A 25,534-nucleotide genomic window follows, 5' to 3' on the forward strand; every position below is an offset into this window, starting at 1 on the left:
GAAAGTAATTGTTTAGAATTTGTACAATTTTAGTGTACTATGTAAATTCACACAAGATACTGTCAATATATACTGCAACAATTCTATCAAGTTATATTGGCATACTACGGTATATACTAAAGTGTCAATGTATACTGCATATACTTACACTATATACTGACATAATAGTTCAAGGTAGTTCTGAGAAGTTTTCGTATACGGTCAGTAAAAATACAAGATACTGATATTCTGATAAATGGATACTCACAGAAGCAGAGGAAGAGTGTGTCCACACACATCGCGTAGACATTAAAGAACCCATGTGCGACCAGGTAGGACCCAAAGATCACCGTCTGAAAACAAGCAGAACATATAGAAAGATTTGGCTCAAAGTTTTAGAAAGCCTAATTTATCCATTCACAAAAATCAGCTGAGTGATTCAATGCTCTCTCTCACCAGCAGGGGAACCCAGTAGTAATTCAGTGAAGGCACTTCCTCCTGTATGACTGGTATCCTGCGAGTGAAGAAGAAGAAAGCGAGGGCTCCTGCAAAATAAAGAGTTTTTATGTATCCTCTTATTATTTTATTGAGAGAATTTTAATAAATATAAAGAATCAGATTATTCTTAATAAGATTACTCAAGAAAAACTCAATTTAATGTGTTTTAAACAAAAAGTAAAAAAAAAATAATTCAACAAAACTTTTGTGAATCAGGATTTCACCAAATAAATTGCACACAAAATTGCTGTATTTTTACAATGTGGACATACTGGCTCATTCATGTTAATTATGAAAAATCCGAATTGGCAATATTGCGGTCAGCAATCATTTTTGAGGCCATGTCCATATACTCTTCAATATATCTACACAATGTGATTGGCTGAGAGGCATTCTATGAGTGACATTATCAGCCGGTAATGCACTGTAACCAAAGCACTCCACGTGCAGTTAACCTAGCAACAATGCAGCGCTTACAAGCCAAACTGTGAAACTACAAACAGAGCAGCAATGAAACCATTTTAACTCTCAGAGTGTTTATAACCAAACAGATTGTATTTTCTTATCCTCTTTAACTTAAAATCTTTCAATAAACAGTGATAATGAAACTGAGGTATAATCACAATAATACACTTGAGGTTCGTGCTATAACGTGTAATATTGGCACTGCAGTGCTGATCTACGGAACAGGACCTGCGGTATTGTGCCTATACTACACGTTATAGCACTCCCTCTCTTGTATCATTGCTTAAATATGGTCAGGCTTAGCTGAAGTTAAAGAGATACACACCGACACTCCCTGAAATCAGCAGCTTCCCCAGAAACAGCAGGAAGTCTGTGACCTTGTCCAGCACTGCCACTCTACAACACACAGAAATATACAGTTTATGAGTTCATCTCAAACCCCCACTTCTTCACACTGTTGGGAACAGCTCCTGTAGAAGGTGTGATGTATCAGAATCGCTCTCTTCTTGCTGACTCTTACCTCACAACGTTCCTCATCAGAAGGCAGAACGCCTCCCTTGCTGAGGTACAGAAACTCTTCCCATAAATCGCAACCTGAGAAAATTCATAACACAGAAATCAGCAGAGGAACCTACTGTAGACCCACCTTCATCTGCATGCCTTTCCCCTCACACTACAATATATAACAACAAATTAGAAACATTCTAGAAAAAGCATTCTAAAATGTTTTTCCAATTGCAGTTTCACAATCTTCATTCACGCTGTTCTAGAATGATATGATTCACATGGTTCTACATTGGCATTCTGATTCACACCGTTCTAGAATGTCCTTTCAATTCACACTGTTCTAGAATGAAGATCTGAATCACAGTTCTAAAATGTGCTCTCAATTCAAATCATTCTAGAATGATAATCTGATTCACATGGTTCTAGAATGATGATCTGATTCACATAGTATTGAATGTCCTCTCAATGTACACTGTTCTAGAATGCTGGTCTGACTCACACTGATCTAGCACATCCATTCACCTCTCTCTGTTCTAGAAAGCTGATCTGAGTCACATGGTTCTAGAATATTCTCTCAATCCACACTGTTCTAGAATGAAGATCTGATTCACAGTTCTAAAATGTGCTCTCAATTCAAATCATTCTAGAATGATAATCTGGTTCACATGGTTCTAGAATGATGATCTGATTCACACAGTATTGAATGTCCTCTCAATGTACACTGTTCTAGAATGCTGGTCTGACCAACACTGACCTAGCACATCTTAGTCACGTGGTTCTAGAATATCCTCTCAATTCACACTGTTCTAAAATGATGATCTAATTCCTTGGTTCTAGAATGTCCTTTCAATTCACACTGTTCTAGAGTGATGATCAAACGTGGTTCTAAAATGTCCTCTCAATTCACACTGTTCTGATCTCATTCACATGATTCTAGAGTGTCCTCTTAATTCACACTGTTCTTGAGTGATGATCTGATTCACACTGGTATAGCACATCATCTAAATTCACACTGTTCTAGAATTTCTAGAATGCTGATCTGATTCACATAGTTCTAAAATGTCCTTTTAATTCAGTGTTCTAGAATGCTGATCTCATTCACATGATTCTAGAGTGTCCTCTTAATTCACACTGTTCTTGAGTGATGATCTGATTCACACTGGTATAGCACATCATCTAAATTCACACTGTTCTAGAATTTCTAGAATGCTGATCTGATTCACATAGTTCTAAAATGTCCTTTTAATTCAGTGTTCTAGAAAGCTGATCTGATTAACCTGGTTCTAGAATGTCCTCTCAATTCACACTACTCTAGAATGTTGTTCTGTTTTACACTGATCTAGCACATCCTCTCAATCTACACTGTTCTAGAATACAGATTCTAATAGCTCTAGGATGCCATTCTGAATCACACTGATCTAGCCCATCCACTCAATCCTCAAACACTGTTCTAGAATGCTGATATGATTCACATGGTTCTAAAATGTCCTTTCAATTCACACTATTCTAGAATGTTGATCTGATGAACACTAACCTAGCACATCCTCTCAATGCACACTGTTCTAGAATGATGATTTGATTTGAACAGATCTAGGATGCCATTCTGAATCACACTGATCTAGCACATCCTCTCAATGCACATTGTTCTAAAATGATGATCTGTTCCACATGGCTCTAGAATGTCATTTCACATTACACTAAGACCTAAGACCTAAGACCTAATGCCCTCCCAATAAACACTGTGCAAAAATGTCCTCCTAAAACACTAATCCAGAATGTTTTATTCATAGTCATGAACAGTATTGAGAGGTGACGTATATATAACTAAAATAAACCTGAAAAAATTACTTTGTTCTAAATGATATTTTTTCTTTATTTACTGATGCTCGACTACATAGAGTGTAGATGATGTACTCTGGTAAGAACAGCAGAGTTAGATAAACAAGTCCAGAATAATCCCACGACAGTTACGCAACACCTGCGTCTACAAACAGCCCGAGCATCTGAGACTCACCATAATGTATGCATTCCTGTTCATGAACTTGATGAAATGCTCCAAGCACCAGAAGCAGCATTTCAAACAGCACAGCAGGAAGCGCGAGCAGGAGTTATGAGCACCTGGGACGACACAGGAAAACAAGAGATGAGGGGATCGCTCGTCGTCATTATCCACCGGACTGTCCCAACAGACACACTACACATCTGCAGAACTACACCACACTACCCTACACACATTCTTCATCCCTCTCGCTCACTCTCAAACACTACCAGCCTCCCACAGTCAGTATAGTGCTCTGAGAAAGGCTGATTAACTTTTAGGGCATCAGTTTATTTGGATGGTCCATTATAGACGCCTCATAGATGCTCAACTAACAATTAGCTTACATTCAACTGCATGTCTATTAAATATAACTGAAGTCTAAGGTAAATGTAAATAATTCTTTATTGAATGTATCCCTAAACCTAAGTAAAACCCAAACTCTGATCTTACTCAGCTGTATCTCCACATCACAAGGAGGTTGAAGACTAGCACATGCCTTCTCCGATACATGTGAAGTCAGACTCTGACACGTTTTGAACTGCTGCTGATGTAGCATTGAGGAAAGCTTGGAGGAAAGCGCAGCGACTCGGTTCCTATAGATCAGCTCACAGAAGCAGCCTTGTGTTGATCAACATCACCCTAGAAGTGATGAGGTGAAAGAGCGCCATCTACCCACCCAGAGAGAGCAAGGCCAATTGTGCTCTCTCAGGGCTTCGGCAGTTGATGGCAAGCTGCATGACCAGGATTCGAACCAGCAATCTCCCAATCATAGTGGCAGCTTCTCAGACCGCTGCAACATATAGTCTATTTTACGGCATTGCCAATGTTCGTGACTTGAGCATCACAGACTTAAATCAGTTTCTTGATACGAAGGACTTCCAGAAAATTAAGTATTTTAGCTGGTAAAATCTTTTCAGACCGTTTTTTTAGCTTTTTTGTAACCCTATAAAAGTTATTTTTGGTGGTTAAAAGTGCAGGACAGTCTACTAATATGTGGTTATAGTTTGAGGAGTATCATAGAACTGGCAGGCTGGAGCCTGTTCGCCAACCAGGAGGTGGCGGTGGGTAAGTGCAGTATCTCCAATTTGGCACCTAGTCATGATTGTCTGATCTTGTCTATTAGGAAAGTCCATATTGCATTTAATATTAATGAGGGGGGATATTTTATACAGTTTATTTTGTGGATTGCTAGACCACTCATATTGGACCACTCTGTGCCCCTGTTCAGTTGTGTATTGATTTATCTATGAGGCACTGATAATGGACCATTCTAATAAAGTGTTACCACATCTAGTACTGGGAAATGAAACAATAATGCAAAAAATATATATCCACATTTCTGATAGTAATGACGTGCACTGTATTTATAGTATAATGATTACGCTATTCAGTTTACATGTCTGATAGAAGCAAATGCTGGTGCTTGGTGTAGTTGAGGCTACACAGCACAAGGGGGCACTGTGTCACAGTTTTATAGAATGTATTAATTTGAAATTTTAATATGGGAAATTTCTTTCTCACTTGTTTCCTTCTTTTTTTTTTTACTTAGTAAGACTCTGATATAGCCATAACATTAGAACCATCTGCCTAAGATCGTGCCAATCCCTCTTGTACCACTAAAACAGCTCTGACCCATTGAGGCATGGACTCAACAAGGCCTTAAAGGGTGATCTATGGTATCTGGCACTGAGGCTAATGTTACAGCAGATCCTTTAAATTCTGTAAGTTGTGAGGTGGGTGGAGCCTCCATTACCCTGTAGTCACTGGTTCTTAGATTGTTCTTCCTTGGAGTATATTTGGTAGTCAATGACTGTTGCATACCAGGATCAGCTCAAAGCTTAACCAACTTTAATTCAGAGCTCATCTTGTAGGTTCAAGAAGTTTCAAACCCAGTTCAGCCAATCAGGTGTTCATGTTTAAGCGATCAGAGCGAGCTCATGTTAACGATTAGGGAGTGTCTGAGTTCACTTGTGTTTCACCGCTACTAAGTGAACTACATCGTGTTTCCCTATACAGCGGAATACTTATCAGGGAGTAGGAAGCCATTATGGTCGCGGCCATAGTCTAGAAATAGTTTTAATATTATGGCTGACTGGTGTGTTCTGATGTATGGCAGATAGATTGGAGACTGGTTACTGCAGGATTACTGACCTTTGAGTTTGTGGTCCAGGTATTCCAGAATGATCCGGAAGAACTGCACTATAGAGAGGATTAACGCACCAAACGCCAAAGAACCCGTATGATACCTGCAACGAAAATACATACCATTAACAGATCACACACACAGCATTCAACCCAACATTCTCAAATCAGCACTGATTTTTCACCAAAATACTGGTGAAATTAAAAATAAACTGGAAATAGTAACATATACATATTTATATAAAATCTTTACATAATTAATGGTATGCCCTTAAGCTTATATGGCAGTTACTAATAGGCCTGTCACAATAATTACACTATCTACTTATCGTACAATTAATGGGCATAATAATCGTTTTTAGGCAGGTCAGGCAGTAAAATAATCTTCAATAACTGATATAATAACTGAATAACTCCATACACACAGTGTGAACGGTTTGTTGTATTTAAAAGCATTTATTTAATTATTTTATATGCTATAATATTGTCATTAAGTCAGTGAGATTTAAATGGTCTTCTGAGATGATTTATCATTCAGAGAAAATGTTACTGTGACAGGACTAGTTATTAATAACAATAGTTGACAGTTAATGTAAAACAATTATCAATTTACAAATACTAATAATAATAACACGTATAATAAAGAACAAATATTAGATCAACAAATAAATCTATAATAAAAAAATGACTTTACCTACAAAAGTAAAGTTAATTTATTCAAATATGTATTTTATTTAAACATTTTATATTATGTAATACAGCGAAATAAACATATATTATAATTAAATTAAATAATTAAATATTAGATTATATTTTTATTATATCAAAAATCTATTGAAAAATAAGGAATAGTTTTTGAACTTTTCTTACTACTACAGTGTATATATATATATATATATATATATATATATGAGATATAAAATAAATAAATAAATAAAAATAATAAAAATAATTGAAGAGTAAGAGAGTGTTTGTTACCTGATGGCCCGTCCGAAGGATGCAGCCAGAGGGAATGCTGGGATATCTGCAGGCTTCTTCAGGGCCCAGTAGTAGGAGGCGAAGGCGCCGGCCAGAGTGCACTGACCCAGAGCAATGACGAAATTAACCAGCCAGAGGAAGACCAGCAGGTTCCCCATCTGCAGGATGAAGATGTAGCGGTGGTACACGCTCTCCCCGCCGTAAAACGCAAACGTACACTGTGAACCCGGACACGTCCTGCTGACGTTCGACTGGCCGAAAGTCTGAAACACACAGAAAACAGGCTGCTTACTCCAGTTCTGATCTGCAGTGTATGTTTATACACATTGCTTCACTACCTTTAGTTTCTCTCACTGAATACAAATTAAATCATTTCAAACCAATGCTTTAATAACAACATCTAGTAGAAAGTCGTTCTTGGACAGTAGAGACAGTTACTCGAACAAAAGTAGGATCTTTTTTTTTATTTATTTGAATGCCCTTGATTTCAGGTGTCCCCATACTTTTGTCCTCATAATGTATAAAAAGGTTACAAAGGCACCGTTCACATTACAAGCCACATTTTTAAAATCCAATTTTTTGCTCAGATCGGTTCACCGTTCACATTCACAAATGTAAGTGACCTGCACTGTGTGTAATGTAAACAAATCTGCCCCTGAAACGCCTTACATGCCCGCATTGATATGTGTGTAAACGTCTCCTTCTTCACAAACAACAAAAACGTAATATTTGAGAGACCATTTTCTCCCCAATTTACAAGGTCAATTACCCAACCCACTCATTAGGACTCTCCCTATCACTAGTGATGCCCCAACACACCAGGAGGGTGAAGACTAGCACATGCCTCCTCCGAAACATGTGAAGTCAGCCACCAACTCTTTTTGAACTGTTGCTGCTGATGCAGCATTGTCGTGTTGCATCACAGCGCACTCAGAGGAAAGCGCAGCGACTTGGTTCTGATATATCAGCTCACAGACGCAGCCTTGTGCTGATCGACATCACCCTTTGGAGTGATGTGGGGAGAGAGCGCCATCTACCCACCCATAGAAGGCCAATTATGCTCTTTTTGGGGTCCTATAACCGTGGGCAAGCTGCATGAACAGGATTCAAACTGATCTCCTGATCATAGTGGCAGTGCTTTAGACCGCTGGACCACTCGGAGCCTGACTTGTAGCTTTATAAAAGGTGAAATGGATGCGTTAGCATCTTTTGCTCGATTCGAAAGGTGAAAAAATAAGGACAGGTGGCTTGCTTTTGCTGTTTTTGACCGTTCACATTCATGTGCATGTCCAAGGATCGGATACGTACCCGATTTAGGACTACATATGAAAGTGACTGATTTATCATGTTCACACAGCCATGAAAAAAAACAAAAACAGATTTGAGTCACTTCAGCCTGGTAATGTGAACGTAGCCAAAGTGCATTGTTACCTCTGGGTCGCAGGTGATGTTGGCGTATTTGCAGTTGGGCTGTGTCGACATCACTTTATAGACGGCATCACCAGAAGATGCCAGGAAACTGAAGATGGTGCCAGTTAAGGATGCATCACAATGCCAACAGTTTTAATGAAAAAAAACAAGTTATATAACCCATCAGCTGGATAATACTGAAAACACACACATCCACACACACACACACAGTCACAGAGGATACACTGCTGTTACAGCCCAGTAGGCTATGCAGAGGGCCAGCAGCATAAAGGTGATGATGGGATAAAATAAAGTGGACATGATGTAGCTGACCGCCCTAAAGCGAGAGAGAAGGAAAGAAAGAAGATTTAGATAATAGATGAATAAAAGTCATAAAACAACGAAAATACATCATACATTTCATCATACAAGACTCAAGACATGGGACAGCATGTGAACAGACAAGACAGACGAGCTTTCTTTATCTTCCATGGGACATGGCAAAAGTCATGGGACACAGTACTAGTTCCTGTCCCGTGACATGTGGCATGGCAGTGTATTTTGTAAAAAAAAAAAAAAAAAAAAAAAAAAACGTACTTGCTGCCCTCTTTCAGTAGTGCTATGGCGATGCGCACTCTGCTCCTCAGGAAGATCAACACCACGATGATCACAGCCTCAATCACCGCCAGAGAGATCACTGCAGAATTAATCAATAAAGAATAATAATCAATCAATCAATCAATCAATCAATCAGTGCCCATAGTCTAGAATACATCTTAACCTTAATACACTCTCCTACCTCTATTTGTATATTAAACAGTGGCAGTCTATATGAGTGAGGTTTAACTGTGACAGTCTGAATTGGTAAGTTTTAAAAGATATGCTAAATTATGGCAGGGCTAAAGTGTGGCAAACTTTAAAGGAGAAATCCAGTGTGAAATGGAAAATGGATATGGGCTGTAGCGAAACATGATATTGAGTACAAATTCTGAAATGCAGCACTTCTAGCCGATGCTCCCAACATGTTTACGATACTAGTAATAGAGGCATAGTGTTTCCCATGCAAAAAAAAAGAAAGAAAGAAAGAAAAACTAATATTACACCCTTAACCAGCTGTTCCTCTATCCTACCTATTCATTCATGCTTATGTCAGTGTCTCTTTTTAAATTTCAGGGCCTTAGAATTCTACCAAAGAATTGTGGTGCTACTTTGAGCTTGTTAATGGTGTTAAAATAGCGATTTCTTTGCATGGGCAACTCTATGCCCCTATCACTAGCGTTGTAAGCATGTTGAGAGCATCGGCTAAAAGTGCTGTATTTCGAAATGTAGGGAAGAACAGAGGTGGGCAAGAGGTTTACAAAATTTGTACTCAACATCTTGTTTCACTACAGCTCAAGTCCATTTCACACTGGATTTCTCCTTTAAGTTTGCCACACTTTAGCCCAGGAATGCAGACTGCCATAATTTGCCATGTCCTTTCATACTTACACTGTTTGGCCCTACCGGTTTAGACTGTCACAGTTAAACCTGGTTGGTGTGGTGCAGTGGATAACACCACTGCCTGCCAGTGACCATGCTACCATGTGGGAGACTGGGGTTTTTACATTTTGAAATGCTGGGAGTGAACGGAGGTGGGCAGTACCACAAAAGATTGTATTTAGAATCGGGTTTCACTACAACCCAAGTCAATTTCACACTGGATTTCTCTTTTAATGGGTGTACCTAAGCTGTGCCAGCTGTAACGGACCAGGCTATCCTATTTCTTTTATACTCTGCACAACATCTAGGTTAATATAGGCAATACTTAATAAACAAAGCAGTATTTAAATCATTAAATGTGTGAAAACGTTTTGCAGTAAAGTCTTACTGAAGATCAGCCAGGTTTGGCTCAGCTGTAGGTAAACTCTGAAATCTGTCTGAAAGCCAATATCAGATATAGTGACATCAGCATCAGGCTTCCCCTGCAGCGCCACATACTCCCAGTAACAGTGCCAAATACCTGAGAGAGAGAACGAGTGAGAGAGAGAGAGAAAGAGAGAGAGCGAGAGCGAGAAAGAGAGAGAGAGAGAGAGAGAGAGAGAGGGATTCAGTTGGCAAGTACCAACAATTTAACATCCATTTTTACACACTAAGTAGATCTGTCCTGCTGTTTACAACACATCCAGAGCTCACACCCACCGTATCCCACAGCAGCGATCACCCCGAAGATCACTAACCACAGCAGCACTCCCGCAGTGAACCTCAGCAACAAGATGAAGAGCAGACTGATGACCATAGTGATGATCAGGCCTCTGCAGAAGAACACACACACAGACACACAAAATCATTTAACAAAAATATTGATGGAGCTCCATCATTGTAGAGAACACAGTTCCACTGTTCCACAGCTCAATATTGGGAGAGGGTATACCCCTTTATACCGCTCTATTAAACACCTGGCATTAGACAGGGTGCCAGAGATTCCTATTCTAATGGCAGTACTTCTCTACTAAAGGGATTACATAAGGTGTGTGTGTATGCATTTGCACATTCTGTTGAATTGTAGCTACAGCAATCCAATTTCAAAGCACCACAGATGGTTTGTCTGCCCCGCCCACTTCTAACCAGATGTGAGGCTCACTCTGGTTGCCAAGTTGAGGAGGCTGAATATACACAATCCAGTGCAAGAGGAGTTTAGTAACACTACCTTCTACCATGGCAAGCAATGAAGAGTCCAAACTCAAAGTTAATCAGCTAATGAATATATATATATATATATATATTATTATTTTTTATTATTGTTTGCACATTATAAACCAGGTTATGTGAACTTCATCTGTAGTTAGTTAACCTAGCTTTAAGCACCGCTAGCTGGGCAGGTGCCACTAGTAAAAGATACAGAGAAACTTTTGAACTCATTGCCAATAATTACTCTTGTTTTATTCATTTTTTGGTCAGTGATCTTTTTTTAAACATGTCAAGGCTTTATAGGCTGTGTAGCAGCTAAGGTTTCAGTTGAACCAGCCCTGCTTGCTAGCTTCCATGCTGCAAAACCGTTTACTCGCTGTTGTGTATTTGGCAACCTCAGGGGTGGAGTCACAGATACAGTGACTGAATATACAGTCTAAATAGGAAAGTACTGGCTGAAGCACTTCTGACAAGAGCTGCCAGTGTTTTAAGTCAGCATATTTTCTTTATATCTGTTGATGCATCCTCATTATTTTATCATTTACTACTAAAAAATATCATCTTTAATGGTCCTTTAAAGAAGCAGAATGTCGGATTCATTAAATTTGTGTCTACAAACTTCTGGACACTACAGCAGGGTTGATTTTGAAGGTCATAAGCTGCACTTTACTCTAAAAAATAAGCTGCGATTCACAGCAGGAGGAATGTTAATGCCTGTCACTGCAGTGTTGTGAGGTGAGAACGTGTCTTACATTAATATCCAGTACCACGAGCTGGCGTAGTCCTCAAAGATTTTTGTGCCCACCTCCTTGGCATCCAGCAGGCTGGCGATGCCACTGTAACGGAACAAGAACAGCGTGATTAGACTACAGTAAAGGTCACCTCTACAGGTCTTACACTGACTGTACAGCACGCATAGATCTACACACCGATCAGTGGAGTGAATGTAGAGTCTATTTATTTTTTTTATTGTTGATGATTATGGCTTAGAGCCAATAAAAACCCAAATCAGTGTCTCAGAAAATTATATAGAATATTATATAAGACTAATTGGTTCTTTTGGCAGTGTGGGCAGTGTGCCAAGTCCTGCTGGAAAATGAAATCCACATCTTCATAAAAGTTGTCAGCAGCAGAGGGAAGCATGAAGTGCTGTAAGATTTTCACCAGCAGATGACATGTCTCTCCAAACCATCACTGATCATCAGTAAATTTTACATTTCATTGTAAATCAAGAGACCAGAGTCTGGAGGAAGAGTGGAGAGACACACAGTCCAAACTGCTTGAGGTCTAGTGTAAAGTTTCCACCAATCAGTGATGGTTTGGAGAGACATGTCATCTGCTGGTGTTGGTCCACTGTTTTATATCAAGTCCAAAGACAGTGCGGATTTCATTTTCCAACAGGACTTGGCACACCGCCCACACTTCCAAAAGTACCAGTTACTCTTCTATAATATTACAATACTCTGTGTTTAATACATCTATATAATATATTAATTCCACATTTTGAGCTGAATCATGAAATAAAGTAACTTTTCAATGATATTCTAATTTTTTGACATGCACTAGTATATACTATATACTGCCCAGAAATCAGCATCACACCCAACCATTTATTAGCATGGTGCTAAGTTTAAGTCTAAATATTCGCACACTCCTTGAACAGTGTGGAGGTGTTCAGTAATTTCTACTAGTCTGCATTATCTAGATACTATGCAACTATGAGACTATACACTTCTGTTATCTAGAACATCTAGAACAGACAAACAGGTTTATAGTTAAGAAACACATGATTTATAAGCACACAGTTAGCACCCATGCTGCTTGGTAGAGTGGAATTGTTAGCTACATTAGCTTTAGCTTTGTAGCTTTACCCTGCTAAAAATCCAGCTCAAGACCAAATGCTCATCCAGAAAAAATAAATAAATAAATAAAACATAATAAAAAAATATCCTATGCTGTTAAAGAGCCAGTTACTAAAGCCTAGTAGCTAAACCACAAACACAGGGTATTTTTTCAGGATGATCAGCTAATCTTAAGATGGATTGTATAGCAGGGAAGGTGGAAACTAGAGAACCAAGACCTTGAATTGAACCCCAGTCTCCCACATGGTAGCTCATTGGCAGGTGGTGTTATCCACTGCACCACATCAACCTGATCCATCATTTAACACCTCAAACATCACTCCAACTTATTGCTTTTAGTTAGCATTAGTGCTAAACCACAAAGCAGACATCACTCAGACATTTTTACTACTGACCTACAGAAACCATTATAAGAATAGTCTGCATCGTTCTTAGAAGGTTCCTAGAAAGTTAGCATGTAGCATTACAGAACAAAACATTCCAGAATTGAAACATTTCATTCTGAAAACATGCAATTAATAAAATTGTACAAAACATTTTAATAACCCTAAAATGAGGTCCTCATAACATTGCAGCAATGTTACAAGAATAAAAAAAAATGCTTTTTTCTTTAAAAGTTTCTGAATGTTCTTAGAAAGTTCAGAAAACCTAACAGATTAAACTTCCTAATTAAACGTTCAGAAAACGTTCCACTAACCACAGCAGGTTAGCTGGGGGTTTAGTGGGCGTGTTAACTCTGCTGGTGGGTGTGGGGAGAGGTCAGTTGTGTGATTTAGACAGAGGTCTGGTTTTCTTTAGGCTAATCTGCCCTGCTGAAGAAAAGCGCTTACACCAGCAGGAACTCAGAACTGGTCTATGATGGGTGACCAGCACATACCAGTGTTTAAAACAAAACTTCTGCTGGGCCATGCTAGTTTGGTGCTGGTTGACCAGCACAACAGTTTTTAAAACACAGCGCACTGTCGCTGCCATGCAAATACCACTTTAACCTTTTTGAGTTATATTCATTTAGGTTGTGACTTTTTGGATAATAATTGTAATTTTATAAGTAATTAATTTTTTATTAATTCATGGTGTTAAATTTATATACTAAATCATTTAGTTCATATTTTGAGACCACACACGGTCCATCTTCTCCTCCTGATTTATACATTAAATTTAACACCGTATAAATCCATCAAATGTTTCTTTTGTGTTTACTCTGTTCACAGCAATTAAAACAACAATTGCAGAAACAAGACATTTTCTGCTTAATATGTACTTCTAGGTAAAATATATATATATAAAAAAATATTTTATATCTGTCCCGATGTTCTGGTCAAATTCTTTTGCCTCATAATCACATTAAACTACATAAAATCTTCAAACAGTTCCAATTAACATATGTGATCTGCAGCCAGTCATTTCACTTCAGTCTTAGGAATGTCTCTGTGTTTGGAAAAAGCTTTAAAAATTCAAGCAGCTTAAAAAAATACATGCATTTCATTTTAATATTTTTTTATTATTTTATTTGAAAGATTATTTTTTTATAATTTATATTTATGTACACTATGTGCACAGAAATATTGGACACCTGCTTATTCATTGTTCCTTCTGCTTCTCCTACTGTCCAGGGAAGATGTTTTACTAGCTGTTGGTACAAAGCATTGCTATGAGGATTTGATTGTTTTCAGCCCAAAACTATTGGATGGAACAGTTTCACTGCTTTATAGCTTAATACTAGGGGTTTTATATCTCTCTAGCTACTCCACACCTGACACAGATTCATGATTGTTTTTCGTGACTTTTCCATGCCTTCGCTGTCAATTTTAATGACCATAAATTCTTTAAAACATCAGTACAGACATGGCAAGAAACAGAAAAACTAAAAATCCATGTCCAAACTGGTTATATTAGGCCTATATTTCACCTAAAATGATTTAAAACACTTTGAAATATCCCGTTTTACTAGTTAAATAACATTTTTTTCAAATTTTTATGAATTTTCCAAAACTTTTTAGGGTATTTTTCTTTTTCCAAAACGTATCCAGGCCTGGAAATTGCTATTTTAAAACTCATATCATTTTCTTTTCCAGGTTTTTCATGACTGTACGAACCCTGTTGGCAGTACTTCTCTATAGAGAGAAGACAAGCTGTGTACGTGCATTTGCACATCTGCATCAGCTTACTTGCATCATTAGGAATAGAGTAAAAGGTGTGTACAACTATTCATTAATATAGTGTATATGACGATACATTAGCATTGCAGCTCTAGTACAAAATACTGGAAGCTAAATTTAGACACAGACCAATATAAAGTAAAAAACAGTGAAAATAAGGAGCTACATTTTTTATGGGGCATTAAACCCCTTATTTTTTGCTGACTCCACCCCAAATTTAAAGAATAAAAAAAAAGTTTGGGAGAGGCAGTGGGTGATGTATGGGTTTAGAGGCAGGGCAGGAAAGAGAGCTGATTGGCTGAGCTGCAGCAGCAGCAGTGTGCCTCTGATAGCGGTGAGATGCAGATGGTTGGACGTCAGCATGGGAGGTGGGCATTATTGTTTGACTGATCTGCATATTGTACCAAAGTACACGAACACATCAACGCCTATAGCACAGCTGAACCTGAGAGGGCGCTGCAGAGGCAGAAATGACCACAATAAAATAAGTGTTTTTTTTTAAGATTAGTAAGTGATTAGTTATAGCATTTTTAAGCAGGGCCGGTATGTTTTACTACTTAAAAGGAACACATTTCAGCTCTTAAGGAAAAAATATATATGATTTATGGTTTAGTGGCTCTTTAAAACACTCCCTATTTTTTATCCTGCAGCACCTGAGGAACCTCTCACCGCCTTAAAACCCGTTCTAAACCCTGTAATCGCTTGTTTAAGTGCACTTAATCACACAACAAACTAATCCCTACTGTCTCCTGGCACCACTGTACCACTAACAGCTTTCCTGCACACTGCTGGGTGTGTTCCAGGGTGTGTGACAGGGGGAACAGAGCACTGTAAAGTGGAGTGGAGTACAGAGAATGTGAGGGGGCGGGGTTAGTTGAGCAAAGCAGAGTTCAGGAGATGAGCTGCTACAAAAAAAATGAAAGAAAAAAAGAAGGAGAAACCTGTGTGTTCCCTGTTGCACGGCCGTGACTCTGCTACAAGAGAGAAGCGTTCAGCCAATTACAGTGCAGAACACACACACACAACACACACACACACACACACACACCAACCATATCATAAAATACACTCACAAATCAGGTGTAGATCAACTGTGAACATCATACACACACACACACACACACACACACTCACACAGCAGTGCACACACAGTTACAGCAGATAGCTTTTGCCTATTAGAACTTTGCAACCAATAACAATAAACTTTAACACTGAGCAATAAATGAGATATAGAATAGGGAAGTAACTGCCCTATTCAGTTCAGGCTCCACCCACAAATTTAATTTGTGTAGCTCCACTCTTTGTGTAAAAAAACTTCTCTCGCGTTCAAAACATGAGCTTTTCCTGCTGACCTACAAAAAGTCTCTCAGAAAAGTTATATTTTTTCGAATCCTGTTTATGCAGCTTGCCATCAGCAACCAGAGCCCCGAGAGAGCACAATTGGCCTTGCTCTTTCTCTCTCTCTCTGGGTGGGTAGATGCCGCTCTCTCCCCACATCACTCCAAAGGGTGATGTTGGTCAGCACAAGGCTGCGTCTGTGAGCTGATGTATCAGAACTGAGTCACTGCACTTTCCTCCGAGTGCACTGTGATGCTACTCAGCAATGCTGCATCAGCAGCAGTTTGAAAAGAGGCGGAGTCTGACTTCACATGTGTCGGAGGAAGCATGTTTTGGTCTCCACCCTCCCGGTGTTGGGGCTTCAATAGTGATAGAGGGAGTCCTAATTAATAGGTTGGGCAACTGGCCTTGTAAATTGTGGAGAATTACCCAACCCACTCACTACCCAAGGACTCCATACCCAAGGATACCCATATCACTAGTGATGCTCCAACACACCAGGAGAGTGAAGACTAGCACATGCTTTTTTCGATACATGTGAAGCCAGCCACCCCTTCTTTTTGAGCTGCTGCTGATGCAGCACAGCGACTCGGTTCCAATACATCAGCTCACAGACGCCCTGTGCTGAGGACATAACCCTTTTAGTGATATGGGGAGAGAGCGCCATCTACTCACCTGGAGGGAGCAGGGCCAATTTCGCTCCCTCTGAGCGCTGGCAGCTTGATGGCAAAGCTGCATGACTGGGGGTTCGAACCTGCGACCTCCCGCTCATAGTGGCAGCGCTTTAGACCGCTAAACCCCTCGGCGCCCCCAATTTTTTTTTTTTTTTAAGCTATTTTGGGTAGAGGTGCTTCAACCATCTGAGATGGCAGCCTCAGCAGCCTACAAGTGTTGAGCAGGATCGATCTACAGGCCCAGCTGCAACAACATCTGTGGGTAAATGTGCTGTCCATGCCCAACCATCTCAATCTCATCTTGTATCCAGGCTAGGGGAGCCCAGCGGGGTACTAGAGCCTTATTTGTTCTATTGTATTTTAATGTTTTTTTTATTTTTACAGTTATTTAACAGTTTTCACTAACAAATGCATTCTTTCACTCTTTTGTTTTTGTCAGTGAGTCTATTTTAAAAAGCTAATTTTACACAGGTTACGAATAGATGAATTCTCATATACTGCAGCTACATATGCAAGATTATAGCTACAACTTAGAGTGGGTGGAGCCTGGATAGGATGGAGCACAGCCCAAGATGTATATCTACTGTAGCTAAATTAGCATATGGCCTCCCATAGTTATAGCTGCTGCTAATCTATGAGGTTGAATTAGCTTACAAGCTGCTGGTTCTGATTGGTTGAAGAGCAGACTGCCCGCAATAAACAGCAGTTTGTCAAACTTCCTGTGTGTGTTTGCACAAACTGAGCAGCAGGGTGAGCTGTAAACTCACATGCACATGCCCAGCTTAAGCGTATAACAGTCAAGCTGTAGAAGGCCAGACTGGGTTTGGCCTTCTTCGGCCTTCGCAAGGCCGAATTTCATACCCGAATAAAGATGCCCGCTCTCCCCTGCAGGGAAAGATGACACACTTAAGAATAGGGGTGATTGATATGGTCCTAAAATAATATCACAATATTTCAGTGTATATTTGCGATAATTATATTTTTAGCAATATGACAAAACACTGAAAAGTTCTACTACTACTGCAACAAAATAAATCTTTAAAACATTCAGCAGAAACAAAAGAAACTTCACAGAGACTTACCAAGACTGTAATTTTGTACAAAAAAAATAATAGTGTAACAAAATAATGTACCATATTTTTCGCACTATAAGGTGCACTTAACATCTTTAAAATAATTTTCCCAAAAATTAATAAGTGGACCTTATAATCCAGTGCACCTAATGTATGACTTATCTGTTTTATCATTCAGGTTGTCATTTAGAGGTGAGTATTATCAGCCTCTAGCCTGCTGCTAATCCTGGCTTGCGCTGCTGGAGCATTATAAGCATTATCAGCTAACCACGCTAATGGCTAGCTCTTTTGCCGTTCAGAGGAGCGTATACCAGACTGTAGCCTGATTCTAACCCCGGCTAGCACTGTTGGAGCAGCATTAGCATTACCTGCTAATCACGCTAAGCGCTAGCTCTTTTGCCATTCAAAGGTAAGTATTACCAGCCTGTAGTCTGTGTGTTTACTATGTTAAAACAATCAATGTGGGGCAAACCACTAGCTAATATTACCCTGGCTTACTGTAGCTTACTGTGAAGCTTACTGTAAATAAACTGAAGCACTTTACTCGCCCAAATAAACAGTTTTCAAAGAGAAATCTGTGTAGATTAACATCCAGTGCTTGTTTGACTTAAAAAGAAAAAGTCATGTTTTCCTACTAATTTATCTTAGCAATTTTACTGTAATTCTCTCTCAAAAAACAAACAAAAAAAAACAAACACTCCTGTTCCTTACTAGTGTTGTGTAATGCGCCTTTAAATCCGGTGGGCCTTATAGTGTGAAAAATATGGTAATTTAAGAATAATGTAACATACCAAACAAATCTACCACAAAACTTTGGTAGAGATTATTATACCAAAATATCCCTTAAGCTTCACAGTAAATAGCAAAACACCAAATATATAACACTTATTTGCAATTTCTAAGGATTTACTTATTTTCAATAAAAAAAAAGAAAATGTTTTTTATGGTGTACGTAAAATATGTCACCTTTTCTTAAGAATACAGAGTAAACAGCCACAGCCTTAAATCACAAATATGATTAATTCTCAAAACTTTGACATAAAGATCATTGGAGATGAAGTGGTTTATTTCTTCCCCGATCCTGCAGAGGGCACTAGAACTCTGAAACTGATCTTATTACAGAATAAAGTGTTTGGAACTGTGGTAAATGGTGCGTGCGAAGAGTGGGTTCACACTTACTTGGCAGCGTCTCTCAGGTCAATGACGCTCCTGGTTTTGCCGTGTCCGTCTTTAAAGTCTGTTTTGTTGGCGACAGTTAGCGTCCCGTTTCTGGTGATGAAATCTGGGAAGCACCTTTGGAGGACTGAGGAGAAGAAAAAAAAAACATGATGTTTTCAAAATTCTAAATATTCAACAGTAGTAAATGCAGCAGTATTTTACAATTTATCTTTATTATTTTAAAGCACTCAGGGTTCCTCAGGGTAGTGCTGTCGGGCGGTATTAATTAGTGCTAACTGTTACTAGCGCTGCTGCTAACCGCGCAGCTAAAAATATTGGAACTCTAAGCTTACTGTACATAAACAGAAACCCAATTTAACCCTCAACCAAATAAACAGATTTCAGGATAGAAATATCTGTATATTAACATCCAGCACTTGTTTGACTATGTATGATTTATGAAAAAATGTGTACATTAGCCTCAAAACACCAGTGCTCATTAGCTTTCCTTAATCATTAGCTACATTAGCTTTAAAGCTCCAGGGAAAGTTAACACAATTCAAAGGGTTTAATACAGTAAAAATGGAAAAACTGTGAAACGTTCACTTTAAGTTTTTCATCAGATCACTTACAGGGTCTACTGGGAACCAGCATGGGGGGACAGTCTTCATCCCGGAGCACCTGAGCGATAGACTGCAGGTAAAAAAAAAACAACCAAAAAAAAAAAACATAATGACTACAGGAGGTGAAATGCAGAAACAGATACAAATTACAACAATAAAAAAGCAAAATTCGATGAAAAATATCAATAAATAAAAAACAATTAGAAAATGATTTGAGGTTTATCAGTTTAAAGAGGCTTTAGAAAAAGCTCCTGGGAAAGCTATCGTGCTAGGTTGGATGTGTGTGTTTGTGTGTGTGTGTGTGTGTGTGTGTGTGTGAGGGAGAGCAGGCTGGCTCAGTCTAGCACCGTTCTGCTCCAGCGTGGGACGAGCTGAGAAAAAGCAGTGACTCCTCCGAAAAGCGTCGTCACGGTTTGCGTTAGTAAAGTACCGCGTCACCACAGCGCTAAAACTGTAGGAGTCCACGCCAATGACACACACACATAGACTCCATGCATGTCTGACTTTCCAAACTTATGACTGAGTTTTGTTTAACCAGTTTTTATACAGCGGTAGATGGCAGCGCAGTGACAGTCTGTGATTAATTAATGACAAAAGCATCCACCGTCCACACGGGTTAGCTGAGAACCTTTCATTAACAAGTAAATGGATAAAGGTGATACTTGTGTCAGGAGCTCAAGCAAAACTAGCTGCCTCATCTGAGTTTGGGCAAAGCAAACTGGAAGACCGAAGAAAAGAAATCGTTTGTGATAAAAATCCCCCAGGACGTGTGTTAAAACCAGGTGTGAAGCGTCTCAGAGCGGTGCATCACTGGACACTCTGCGTCTGTACCTTTTTGGGATTGTCAAAGCCGGGTTTGCAGAACTGTCTGTAGTATTCCCAGTAGCTTCGGTTTCTGCCGTAGTTATACTGCATGTCTACATATGTGGCAAATCTGTCGGGACACTTGGCCACACACAGCTGAGAGAGAGAGAGAGAGAGAGTGAGAGAGAGAGAGTTTGAGAGAAAGAGAGAGAGAGAGAAAAAAAAACACAGATAATGATATCTCTAATCCATTTTTGTTCCTTTTTTGACTTGAGAGTCCTTCTGAATTTATTAGAGGGAAATTTCCACAAACATTTTCAGAGATAGCGAATGTTATTAGTCCTGTGTGTGTATGTGTGTGTGTGTGGGTGTGTGTGTGTGTGTGTGTGTGTACCTGAGTTGTAGGGCACTGCAGGTTGATGAGGACTGTTGGGTTGGCACAGTGTAGAATGTTAAAGTAAAATAATATGGCTTTGTTTCTGCAGAGACAAGAAACAGAATATTTAATTATACGCACAGACACGCACGAACAGACACGCACAGGGACAGACACACGCACAGGGACAGACACACGCACACGCGCACAGACACACGCACACGCGCACAGACACACGGACAGGGACAGACACACGCACAGGGAAAGACACACGCACAGGGAAAGACACACGCACAGACACACGGACACGCGCACAGACACACGCACAGACACACGCACAGACACACGCGCACAGACACACGCGCACAGACACACGCGCACAGACACACGCGCACAGACACACGCGCACAGACACACGGACAGGGACAGACACACGCACAGGGAAAGACACACGCACAGGGACAGACACACGCACAGGGACAGACACACGCACAGGGACAGACACACGCACAGGGACAGACACACGCACAGGGACACGGACAGGGACAGACACACGCACAGGGAAAGACACACGCACAGACACACGGACACGCGCACAGACACACGCACAGGGAAAGACACACGCACAGACACACACACAGACACACGCGCACAGACACACGCGCACAGACACACGCGCACAGACACACGGACAGGGACACGGACAGGGACAGACACACGCACAGGGAAAGACACACGCACAGGGACAGACACACGCACAGGGACAGACACACGCACAGACACACGGACACGCGCACAGACACACGCACAGGGAAAGACACACGCACAGACACACACACAGACACACGCGCACAGACACACGCGCACAGACACACGCGCACAGACACACCAATTCATTAACATACACTAGTGACATTTTACACAATGTGTGTTTCTCACAAATGGTGTATACTAAAATTTGCCATACACACAAAAAACGAGTTTTCCTTACGCATTAGGGGTCCCCTGCTGGCCGCAAAACTGGCCATAGCTGTCTGTGGGGTAAACCACTTTCCTAGGGTCACCGTGAAGCCATGCTGCACACACACACACACACACACAGGAACAAAGAATATTACATCATTAATAACCATTAATTATTGACAAATAATGTTAATCAGTTTACCCATCAAAGGTTTTAAAGTTCAGCATTAAGCTTACACTTTTATCTTTTTTTCATAGTTTGGATGACTTTAGTATTAATATACAATGCAAAAACTCCAAATTTTTTAACTGGTAATGTATGAATATTTATGTTTGTTCTAATATTAGTGTTTAACTGAGAAACACTTCCTGCACTTCCTGCCCAGATAAGGAGTTTTTCATTCAAGATTTTCTGATGATCAGATGCAGTTTTACACCCCATAGTATCTCCGGCTGCGTCTCTGCTGAATGGAGCAGATAGGGTTATGTAAGTGATGATGAAACTGGCAGTAAGAAGTGTGTTACTCACCCACTGTTCCGAGAGCGATGTAGCCGAGGATGACGATGACGAAGATCACACAGCAAAGCACGTCTGTGCAGCCCCTGGAGCGAAATCACGGACACGAGGGAGCGTGAGAGAAAGAGAGAGAGAGAGTGAGAGTGTGACACAGCAAAATCAGTGACCATCATTAATGACATCAAAGAGACACCCACACTTCTGTTACTGACCTGATTTATCTGATATTAATAAACATTTGGCACTCTACACCGACTGGCCACTTCATTAACACCACCTTCTACGTTTCCTACAGGTCACTGTCCATCTTTTTCAGCTCCACTGATTATATAGAACACTTTGTAGTTCTATAATTAAAAAAATAAAAACTGTAGTTCTAAATACATTTATTTTTATCCCCCTTTTTTCCTGTTCTTCAGTACTCAGGACCCCACAGGACAGAAAACCACCACAGAGCAGCTATTATTATTATTATTATTATTATTAGGGTGGTGGTAACAGTGTTAATTTTGACAACAATTTTGATTTAGTTTTAGTCATAGTCTTGTGATGAAAATGCTGAATTAGAAGGAAAACATGGCGATACCACTGTTCCTTACTAGTGTCACATAATTCATTAGCTTATTATTGAAACATGCTCAGCTAACCCGTGCAGATGGTGGTCGTGTAGTATTGTGGTTATTACGCATGTTCTGGCAGGGGCAGTGACTGGGTTTAACATGGATGGGGCTTTGCTCTGGGGGATGCACAGAGGTGCCTTGGTGTTCACACTGCATTAATAGTGTACATTAAAAGTGGTCATATGTGCCTCTGATCACCTCCGAATGTGGATGATTTGAGTGACTGGATTACGATGCCCCCCGAAACACACTGTATCCTGTTCACACCTGCACTTTGTGCTGGATATTTATAATCAAATCACTCAGGACGCGTGATAATACCATGTCAAAATGGGGCCGAAGATTAAAAACCAAAACTAACAAAAGATCAGTGATGAATAAATGAACATTTAAATGCCAGAACAGAGAGACTGAGAGCGAGAAAAAGAGAGAGCGCTTGAGTAGTGATGGCACAGATGGCAAAGGAGGCCTTGATCCGACTTGGGAAGAGATATCTAATTCTCTGTGGGGAGGGAAAGAGAGAGAGAGAGAGAGAGAAAGGGAGAGAGAGATGAAAGGTAAGAGGAGCAGAGAGGTGTTGAGAGTTCCCGGAGGAGGAGTTCAGGATCAGAGGAGGTTTGAAGCTGTTTCTCATTATAGATCCTCCAGAGCTCCTCATCTCCTGTCTCCTACACTCAAATAAAAAGAGAGAGCGTGAGAGAGAGAGAGAGAGAGAGAGAGAGTGAGAGAGAGAGAGAGAGAGAGAGAGAGAGAGAGAGAGAGAAGAAAATATGGGGGGTGGGCGGGGAATCAAGTTGGCACAATCAAACTTCCATAGACCCCACTTTGAACCACATCAAAACCTTCATAGGTAACAGTGAGCTGTACTGAATCTACATGGGGCTCACTGTTCCAGTTTTAGATGCATATTGCACAGTTTAAGCCCAGGTACTGTGTATAACATACAGAATGAGCATTTGGAAGGTTATGACAGAAGACTTTGATTCTACGCCATAGCCCACAAATACCTTGTGCGTAACCTATGCACAGCAATAGCCACAACTATCTACAATTTAAAAAATTACGGAGCACAGAGAAAGATCTGGGAATGTGTGAGGAAAGGTACAAGGCTTGGCGAACCAATCACAGCCGCTGCTGTATGAGAATGATGCCAAATTAATGAATATATTATACTTAGCAGGGAAGGTTATTTCAGCACACTGCTACCATTAAACACAATATTTTATCCATTCTTCACCTAGAAATGCTTCTGCTTTCAGTTTAGAAACAAAGTAATATGGACTTTAAATTCAAAGTCGAATCTGCCTGAAACAGTAGGTTAATAGTGATAGAAACACATACAGGAGCATCACAGATGAGCGAGTGAGAAAGTTGTCAATAGTGATTAGTGTCTGATTATATCTGAGCAATAAAACCCAGCGGGTCCTTCCTGTCAAAGTGTTGATGGAGTAAATCTAGTTCGATCTGTCTCTCTCTGTGTGTGTGTGTGTGTGTGTGTGTGTGTGTGTGTGTGTGTGTGTGTGTGTGTGTGTGTGTGTGTGTGTATGTGTGTGTGTGTCCTCAGCCTTCACTGCTACAGTAATCATTACTGGTCCAGCAGCCGGGCGAGGACGAGACTGGGGGATTAATGGGGTCAGTGGAGAAACAGCGTTGTCCACGAAAACCACACGTCCCACAAGATCACAGCCGGTCAGGACGACGTCCCTGACGTCACCAGTCTAACCAGTCCTCGCGGACAAAGTCACCCACTGCATGCTAAATCCTGCTGACATTTAATCAGAAATCTAATTTACACAATTCTCCAATCCATAATCAATCAGAATAACCACAAACAACAATATTAGATTCTAGGGGTGTGACGAGATCTTATGGCACGAGATCTCGCGAGACTAAAACGTGACAATATTTCTCGTCAAGCTTTAACCTGTCTCATGGGGAAAAAAATAGTTTAGTGTGGACTTTTTAAGCGGGATCTGGCAACACAGAAGGAGTGCAACTACATACTGTTTGTGGTGTATGCAAACGTAGTATCCGTGCCCCGGGGGGGGGGGGGGGGGATAGATTCTGTCATTACTAGAGAAAATTTATTTGGGGCTTTTATTTGGCTTTAGTACAGCGCCCCTATGCGTCGCATAGGCTGCATACCCCCTTTTTTGACTGGTTGTGGTTTGTACTGTGGAAAATCTTACGAAGAAACCTGGTTTTACCTTGAATATATTGACAAGTATCTCACAATCATGATTACTTATCTTGGTATCTAAAATTACATAATCATCTGTGAAACCTTGTATTTTATATGCATTAACCAATACTTACACCACATTTGATCATTTTATTATTCACAGTATATTTTTTCACACATTTATATTAACACCATATTTGATCATTTTATTACTCACCGTATATCTTACACACATTTATTTAGAAGACTAACCATTAACCACCATATATTCCTCACGTACATAGTGAAACATTGTTTTGTACGAGCATGTGACTAACACAGGCCTTAGTCTGACAAACTAACCCACATGATACATAAGGGGGTTTACTAACGTATAGACCTATTGTATGGCGGACGAATCACGCGCCACTGACACCTCACTGAAACTCATTGTGTGATTGCATGTTTTTCTCACTAACAGCTACAAATCATCAGATAGTGCATTCTGCATGACCTGAC

At 40.1% G+C, this 25,534-nt stretch overlaps 1 protein-coding gene across 2 annotated transcripts in view; it reads right to left on the minus strand.

Annotated features, from left to right (window-relative positions):
• slc44a5b (solute carrier family 44 member 5b) overlaps window positions 1–25,534 on the minus strand; it is a 57,173-nt gene that overhangs the window by 9,404 nt on the left and 22,235 nt on the right. For both annotated transcript variants that reach the window (XM_007236931.4, XM_007236932.3), the window contains exons 3-21: window positions 22,247–22,320; window positions 21,746–21,830; window positions 20,773–20,857; window positions 20,406–20,534; window positions 19,584–19,644; window positions 18,973–19,096; window positions 11,440–11,523; window positions 10,199–10,311; window positions 9,888–10,019; window positions 8,618–8,717; window positions 8,265–8,357; window positions 8,042–8,129; window positions 6,611–6,873; window positions 5,642–5,736; window positions 3,464–3,567; window positions 1,463–1,536; window positions 1,268–1,338; window positions 436–524; window positions 248–332 (exon numbers count right to left, since the gene is read on the minus strand). In XM_007236931.4, the coding sequence (XP_007236993.3) occupies window positions 248–332; window positions 436–524; window positions 1,268–1,338; window positions 1,463–1,536; window positions 3,464–3,567; window positions 5,642–5,736; window positions 6,611–6,873; window positions 8,042–8,129; window positions 8,265–8,357; window positions 8,618–8,717; window positions 9,888–10,019; window positions 10,199–10,311; window positions 11,440–11,523; window positions 18,973–19,096; window positions 19,584–19,644; window positions 20,406–20,534; window positions 20,773–20,857; window positions 21,746–21,830; window positions 22,247–22,320 (1,949 nt within the window). The remainder of the gene's footprint in view (window positions 1–247; window positions 333–435; window positions 525–1,267; window positions 1,339–1,462; window positions 1,537–3,463; window positions 3,568–5,641; window positions 5,737–6,610; window positions 6,874–8,041; window positions 8,130–8,264; window positions 8,358–8,617; window positions 8,718–9,887; window positions 10,020–10,198; window positions 10,312–11,439; window positions 11,524–18,972; window positions 19,097–19,583; window positions 19,645–20,405; window positions 20,535–20,772; window positions 20,858–21,745; window positions 21,831–22,246; window positions 22,321–25,534) is intronic.

This window comes from Astyanax mexicanus, chromosome 12 (assembly GCF_023375975.1).
Source record: "Astyanax mexicanus isolate ESR-SI-001 chromosome 12, AstMex3_surface, whole genome shotgun sequence".
Lineage (NCBI taxonomy): Eukaryota > Metazoa > Chordata > Actinopteri > Characiformes > Acestrorhamphidae > Astyanax > Astyanax mexicanus.